At 37.8% G+C, this 8,245-nt stretch overlaps 1 protein-coding gene across 1 annotated transcript; it reads left to right on the forward strand.

The window, feature by feature from the left end:
• The first annotated feature begins 625 nt into the window (after positions 1-625).
• Positions 626-7,092, forward strand: LOC140534376 (lysozyme C-like). Its single transcript, XM_072655346.1, has 4 exons — positions 626-835; positions 1,323-1,487; positions 2,794-2,866; positions 6,893-7,092. The coding sequence occupies exons 1-4, from the start codon at positions 700-702 to the stop codon at positions 6,957-6,959; spliced, it is 441 nt and encodes a 146-aa protein (XP_072511447.1). The 5' UTR covers positions 626-699; the 3' UTR covers positions 6,960-7,092.
• The last annotated feature ends 1,153 nt before the right edge of the window (positions 7,093-8,245 follow it).

An 8,245-nucleotide genomic window follows, 5' to 3' on the forward strand; every position in this document is an offset into this window, starting at 1 on the left:
CCCATTAGTAAAAATAATTACTGACATTTGTAGAGAGATTCTAGCTTAACAATTGCTTTCTACATATGATCTCAAATAAGGTAAATAAAAGTTTCAAAGTTGTTAAAATGCAAATAGATTTTGAATTCCAGGTGAGGTTGTATGACTATTCATCCCATGTGCTGCAGAGAAAGCTCCACTTAAACATAGGTTGGGAATGGAGTGGCCTCCATTCCAGCTCTGAAATTGTGATTCTCTGACTCTCTTGTCTTACATATATACAGAACATGACTATCCTTGGCTTTCACTTGTTAAGGTTTTCTGTGATGCTCTGACTCTGATTTGGCATTAGCCTTGAAAAAGGTAGATTTTAACCTGTTATCTAAATCATAACTTCCTATATTACACTGGGATTCACTGGTAAATCAGTTCAATAAAGGTTCAGGTAAGTTGGTGTAATACCAGGAAAAGGAGAATCTGTCCCCTTACCTTTACCCTAAGTGACCTTTGGGATACAGGAAGAATTACCAAACCGTATCGTGTGCTAGACCTCCTGCCTTCAGGCGAAGTGATGAAATGTAGCAATAAATAAATCTTAACATCTACCTAGCTAGGGTGTAGAGCCTTTAAACATCAAGGAAAAAGGAATTGAAGAGAGAAGTTAAATACTGGAGCACATCTCAACCTCAGCACTTGGAGCAGTTTGACTACTCAGGCAACATGAAGTTTCTCTTTCTCCTGGGGTTCCTCTTCTTCCCCATGACAGTACATGGTGTGAGGATGAGCAGATGTGCATTTGCCAGAAGAATAAAGGAGTTGGGCTTGAGTGGGTACCATGGTGTCAGCCTGGCTAACTGTAAGTCTGATCTTCTATGGTTCTCCACAATGACTAGGAGAGGGGGGCTAAGAATAAGAGTGACACTTCCAAAGGAATGCATGATTTGTTCTTGTTCTTTCCATTTCTTTGGGTGTTTTATACTTCTTTATGAACTATGTACTGAAAAATTAACCATCAACTCACTCCACCAACTCGGCCTCCCCCTTTAGGGGTTTGTTAGCAAAGATTACTAGAGTAAATAGCTATTTCCTTTTCCACTTCATTACTTTTTTTTAAAGGTGAGGAACTGAGGCAAAAAGATTTAGTGACTTGTCCAGGGTCATACAAGTATCTGAGTTAAGATTAATCTCAGGTCCTCCTGACTCCAGGACCTACAATTTATTCACTGCACCACCTATAGACTCTGTCAGTAAGAAAGAAAGATTACATCCATTCAAGGGTATTGGTTTTTCCTGGATAAATGACTGAATACGAAATAATCACTAGTAAAATAATTTCCTTACAGGGGTGTGCTTGGCACAGTGGGAGAGCGATTTTAACACCAAAGCTACAAACTACAATGCTTGGGATAGAAGCACTGATTATGGGATATTTCAGATCAACAGTCGCTACTGGTGTGATGATGACAAGACCCCACATGCAACAAATGCGTGTGGAGTCAGGTGTTCAGGTAAGAGCAAACTCTTAGGTTTAGGGCACAGTGACCCTGCTCAAGGTAGATAGCTGTACAGATAAAAAACATACATAAGGGAAGAAGGTTTAGAATGCCAATAAAAAATTCCTAGTTTCTAATTAACATGAGTTAATTAATGAGTTAACAGTCCCTGTCTCATCATTACTAAGAAAAAAAAGGCTATCTCTTCTTAGGAGAGAATCATTTCTTAGTACTGCTGAATGGCACATGATCAGTCAGAAGGAATGGCCACAGATCTCCACATTTCCTTTTCATTTTAGGTAGCTACTAAACTAGCTACCATCAATAAAAGAATTTAGGCTGAAGAATGCCTGTAATGGAAGTTTTCACCAAGTCAGGCTGCTCTTAGTAATCGACATGAGGGGATCAAAGATTTAGAAAAGATCTCAGAAGTCCTCTAGTCCATCACCCTCACTTCAGAAATGGCTAAAGTGAGGTCCAGGGAAGTAAAGTGATCTGTCCAAGGTCAAAGAGGGAGGAGGAAGTGACCAAGGTAAGATTTGAACCTGGGTCTTTCAGCTTCAGAATCTGTGCCTCAGAAGTGTAGCTAGGCTACTTCTATTCATGACTATTTTCTGTGACCAGTGAGCTAAGTGATTTTTTTCCCTCAAGTTGCTGTTTTGTGCAGTCACACTACTTGGCTTAATGGTTAGAAATCTGAGATTGATGACTGGAAGATCTGGATTTAAAGCTTTCATCTATTACTACCAGACAGCTGAGTAATTGTGCATAAATCACTTCCCCTCAGACAATTCCTTAGTGTTTATCTCCTCTTAGGTTGTTTTAAGAACGTGCAAAAAAGAAAGAAGAGAAAAGGAAAGGGAAAGGGAAAAGAGGGGAAAGGAGGGGAACGGAAAGGAGAGGAGAGGAGAGGACAGGAGAGGAGAGAGGAGGGGAGGGAAGGGGAGGGGAGGAGAGGAGACTTGGAACAATAACATTGACTTTTTATCTTACCATGGACAAATCAAATCTCCTGAATATCAGTGTTCTCATCTGAAAAATGGGGATCATTGTTTGCTTCATAGGGTTATGGAGAGAAAAGCAATTTATAAGCCTGAAAGTTATATAGAAGTTTAAAAACCTTAGATAAAGTTCTGTGTTACACATACGTCTGGATGAAGATGAATAAGAGAATAGGCCTTTGTCTTCCACGGACCCATTTATTTGAAATTCAGGAGAGTAATCTTGCGAACTTGTTTCTTCTACCTTAACAAGGAGGACTGGTTCTTTGAGATAAAATGAACTTGAAATTGGCATATTTCTGCTTTGATTTCTCTTTCAGAACTTGAAGACAACATTGATAAAGCAGTAGAGTGTGCAAAGCAGATTGTGCGTGAACAAGGCATTAGTGCATGGTATGATTTCATTCACTATAAAGAATAATTCATTTCTTTCAGTGATGGACATTCTCAAGTGACAAACATAAAATGAAGTCCATTCTATGCATGTTGTGTAGCAGCAACTAGGCTGGTAGGTCCTACTCATGTTAGCAATCATTTTTAACAATACTCTGTAGGATAGCTTCTCCTAATAAGAATTCTAGGATTGTGTGGTGCTGCTTTCCTAATTCTAGAGAAGGACAATATATCACGTAATAATTATCCAACAAGGAAGTACAATGTTGGAATTGCCCCAGTAGGCTCTCTACTTGAATCTCCAAATGAGTGATCTTGTAAGTCCTTTTTCTGGGCTCTACTAGAAACAGCCCTTTCCTAAGAGACTGGAATATGCATTCTGATCACTAGAAGGTATTCAGGTAGAAAATGTGGAGGCTACTCTGCCCACCTTCCAGTCATGCTCTGACTAGGTTCCCAGCACAAAACAATTGCTTTTAAGCTCATGATGGCAGGGTTCAAAACAGGGAATGAAAGGAAATATTGTTCAATATTAAAACCTGTGGTCTGTGACCTTCATGAGTCCCTAAAGTTTTAGGTTTTTTAGCCCAGTTCACTGACCATGACATTCATTGATTCAGACTAAGAAGTTTATGATAATGGAGATTATCTTGTATAGAATAAAGCAGTTGAGACCTAGCTCCATTTATTCATTTCTAATCATTTTGTACTGAGTGCCCTGTCACACTTTTTGGATGTGCAGCAGTGGAGAATCCCAATCGCTCCCATGGGGAAGGAATAATGGTAGGAGCATTCCCTCTTCATCTGAGAACCATGATCAAAAGCGAATTCTAGTTTCTCAACCATAGGTTCCCAAAGAGGGACATTGGAATGATCGAAGGCGGCAGAAGTAGCCCCAGGTGTATTGGGGGACAATGAGTAAAAATAAGGGGGTAGTGGAAACATAAGGAAAAAAAAGAAGATAAAAAACTTTTGAAAAACCATTCCTACTCTTTCGTCTGTTATGTAACAGAGTTAAAGCTGTAGTGATTACATTATTTTCCAAATAAGGACACAAAAGGCAAATTATTGGCAATCAGTGGTCAAGTTCACCAATAGGTTTTACCAAGCAAGTGTTAGCAGGAAAGAAGGTTGTACATTGTTGGGAATTCCAGCATGCATGGGCAGGAATGTGTGTAAATTGTATATGATATGATGCTCTGTGGTTACATGGAATATGAGTATATTGTGTATAATATGATGCTTCATGCTTACATGACACAGTATTACATCATAAAAATTTCAATACAGTGAAAAAAATGAAAATTTACAATAAATTATAAAATTTAAGATGCATCTTTTTAAAAAAATATTTTATATATTTTGAAATGGTGAAAGTCTCAAAAAACCCATTAAAAGGTTAAAGAAAGTAGATTTCTAGGGGGGAATTAAGTAATCTTTTTAAAAGGGAGGGTGGGTCAAATAAATTTGAGATCCTGTGCAGTAGAACAACAGGACTTATGATAGGTGGAAATCTCACTGGCATAGGATCATTTCTCCTGCTTTCCCAGGATCTCTATCTCTACTCTGTGATGGAGACCTTTCCTGGCTGTTCTGGCCTCCATTTGTTTTGCTACATATCCAATGCTCAGATAATCTCCTTATGGAGCCCCTACTTTTTTCCAGGGCAGCTCTTAATTTCTTTGCCTGTCCATGTGAAAACTCCCTTGCCCTTCCTTCTTCTTTCTCTCCTTTCCCATAAGCCCAAAATATCAAGTCAACAAAAGGAAAAAAGAAAATGAAAAATAGGCTTCTTTGTGTGTGAATAGCACCTCTTCTCTTGTTTTATACTTTCTGTGACCACCCTCTCCATGGGATGGGGGGCAATGAATTTTCTCTGGGAAAATAATATCTGAGCATCCTCTGGGGGAAAAAAATCCTCTGCAAATCTATTTTGGTAGCCAGGAATCTTCACTCCAGAGACCAAAGGGAAACAATAATTTAGAGATGGAATCACAGCCAGAAGCACAGTTTATGTAAAAATTCATCTGAAACATTATGCAACATGTCTATGTACAACTTCAGTTTTTAAAAAGTACTGATTATCTGCCTACTATTTACAGAGCACCATGAGAAGTATTGAGAGAGAGAAAAAAAACATTAAAAAGTTATAGTCCTGACCTCATAGAGCTTAAAATGTACGAGCTGAATTTGCCAAAAACCCAAAGAGCTGCAAGTGAAAATGATTACTAAGTCCATAAGTTAGGTACCAACCAAGAGCAAAAGGAGGAAATTGTTGATTCTGTAATTCCCTGAAAGAAAGAAATGATGGTTGCACTGGACCTTATTAAGGGAAGGACAGATGAGATCAAATGGTTAGAAATATACCATTCTACAAATCAAGAGTAGCAGCAGCAGGATATGTTCATGGGACAGGACAGAATGACATTGTGTCACTTGAGGCAAGTTGTTCATAATGAGATAAGGCTGATAGTTGGGAGGGACTAGAGAGTCAGGCTGAGTTTGGATGTCATTCGAGAGGCAAAGAAGTACTCGCTATGGGACTCATGTCAATCGTCCCATACAAAATCTGCTTAGATTCATGCAGGCTAGAGCTTACATACAATTTATCTTCATGTATTCAGAAGACAGAACATTAGCTGAGACTCGAAGAAGTTAACGAAACAAGGAGGCAGAAATGAGGAGGGGGTGAGTACTTGACATGAGGGAGAGGCAGAGAAAATACTGTGCTGTTGAGATAAAGAGTGTCTTGCTTAAGGAACAGTTAGGAGGCTTGTGTCACTGGATAGTAGAGTACAGATGTAAGAAGACTGGAAAGGTCAGTTTGGTCCAGTTCACAGCATCCTTTGAGTGCCCAACAGAGGATTTGGGATTTGGTCCTAGAGGTAATTTGGAACCACTGGAGTTGTCAATTGGGAGGTGGGGGTGGGGACAGGATAAGATATGTGTTTGGGTAAGATCTTTTGGACAATTGAATGGAGGATGGGCTAGAATGGGGAGAAACTTATGGGAGGGAGACAAACAAAAGGCTGTTGTAACTCAAGTAGGAGGTGATAAGAATGTGCAGACACATGATGGAACTATCAGAAGAGAGAAGAGAACATAGATTACAGGGACTGAAAACAAATGACCTGGAAACAGGTTAGATATGGGGAATGAGAAGGGCTGAGGAGTCATAAATTCCGCTTAGGTGGAAAGCCTGGGTAAACGAAAGGATTTATATCCTTTTTCATAATGAGGGCTGGTTTTGGGTAGAGCAGAAGAAAGCTCTTTCAAGTACAATTAATATGTTTTCAATTGAGTTCTTCACCATTGCGTAAGGGGTTCAGTACATAGAGTTGCAAAATTCATTTCAGTAACAAAAGGCACTGGATTGGATGCTTCAGATAAACTCTATCTCCAAGAAGCTTACAAACACATAGGAAGGAAAAGACAAATACTCAGGTGATAATGAAACAAGCCTAATGTGTTAGTTGTAAAGGAGACATGCAGAAAAGATATTAGATGAAATTTGAAAAGAGAGGTCCTTTCACTTGGGTGAATCTTGAAAAATTTCATGAAGGAGGTGACATAAGATTAGCCTTGAAGGACAGAAAGGATTTTATGTGGTGAAAATGCAGGGCAGTGGTGAGTGATCATTCTATGCATGACGGACGCCATGATCAAAATTATAGACATGGGAGACGTTGGGGCAAGAGCAGGAGATACTCAAGAGTCTAGTTTGGCCAGAACATAGAATAGTGGATTCATTTATTGATTGCCTCAATGCTAAGAATCACAGAAGTTTCAGATGGTAGGAATCGTTGAAATCCAATCCTCTTTTTTAAAAATGAGAAAGCCAAGGCCTAAAGAGTGACTTCTATTAGGACCACTTATTTTTGTGTGGGGGGGTTTTCTATTTTGAAATACATTATTTCATTTGATAAATACTACTACATGTCTCTATATTCATGTATATCAAAAATTAACATTTATCCAAAAGTAGGTTGCTCACTTTTTCATTACTTCACCTCCTTCTTTCTGCAGGGTGGGCTGGAAAAACCACTGTGAAGGACACAATCTTTCCAGGTATCTTGAAGGTTGCCATGTGTAACCTGTCACCTTTAGGTTCTTCAACTCATCATGTTTCCTACGTCTATAAAGCAGCTTTTTCAAATCAAATATTAAATTTTTCTCTCTTAAAATATAACTTTCTCAAATAAATCTGGCATAGATGAAGCAACTAATTTTGAAGACAATATTTTAATAACATTTTAAAGCATGGCTATATTTTTTTAGATTTACAGGAAAACTCAATCTGAAAGGAAAATTACCTAGCTATGACATAGACCCCCATAACATTCAGGTGTGACTGTGAAGAGACAATTTAGAATTATGAATATTGAAATTGTTCAAATCCAGGAAAATGTATTTCCAGAGATTACATGTTAAACTGAACTTTTGTAAGGGAAAATCCTGACCTGGCACTGGCTATCATCTGTATCTCTTCAGAAATCCATTTAAAACAGTAAAAAGAAGTCAGTGTATCATTATTAGGCAACTACATGATGCACAGTGTGAAAGAAGAAGCTGATTATTTGCAAGAATTACATTTGAAATAAATATATAAAGCTGCACATATAAAGACGTTTATATACACATACACAAACCAAATTATTGCCTTTTTCCTCCAATTTCTTTTTAGAAATGCTGTTATTCTGGAGAAATCCTCAGTGTCCACATCTTGGCCCTGCCTATTTAATAAAAATGAAAATATGACCAAATGATATAGATATGGCTGAATACCAATCAGAATATTTTAGTGATGATGCATAGATTCACACAAAGTACTAACAAAATTAATTTGGTGAAAGAAAATAATCTAGAAAAATTATTTTTAAATAGTAAGAATGAAGTTAGAATACTACTTCCTGCCCTCCACCTGCATTATGAAATAAAAATCATCAAAACTATTTACTACTGGTCACAAAGTAGAAAAATCAACATTGTGAGGTTCAAACAATGAATAGATGAACAGACGGATATGAACATCAACATAAATTTAGATATAGATATATACATTAAAAACCTTAAAAGTATATGAATACAACAGACAAGGGAATTAAAAATAAGAAATAATGGAATTCAAAAATTCATCTTCTAAGCTCTTATTGATCCTCATTCAATCATTGAAGATTATATCTATTCTTCTCAGCTTTGTATTCTCTGAAAATTGAATAGTCTTAAAGCCTAAATTCCTTACATCCAGGATCATAGACTTTGACAAAAGGCCTCCACTTGATGGGTCAGGGTGAAAGACTCAGACACTCAGATTTCTTGTTCTTAGGACCTCACCTTTGGGCTCCTAGCACTAAGCTCAATATCAGTTCTTTCCGAGTA

Source organism: Notamacropus eugenii, chromosome 3, assembly GCF_028372415.1.
Source record: "Notamacropus eugenii isolate mMacEug1 chromosome 3, mMacEug1.pri_v2, whole genome shotgun sequence".
In the NCBI taxonomy this organism is placed as follows: Eukaryota; Metazoa; Chordata; class Mammalia; order Diprotodontia; family Macropodidae; genus Notamacropus; species Notamacropus eugenii.

Coding starts and splice junctions, on each gene's coding strand:
- LOC140534376 (XM_072655346.1), top strand. CDS start 700: ATGAAGTTTCTCTTTCTCCTGGGGTTCCTCTTCTTCCCCATGACAGTA. Junction 836..1,322: donor TGGTGTCAGCCTGGCTAACT/GTAAGTCTGATC, acceptor ATTTCCTTACAG/GGGTGTGCTTGGCACAGTGG. Junction 2,867..6,892: donor GAACAAGGCATTAGTGCATG/GTATGATTTCAT, acceptor TTCTTTCTGCAG/GGTGGGCTGGAAAAACCACT.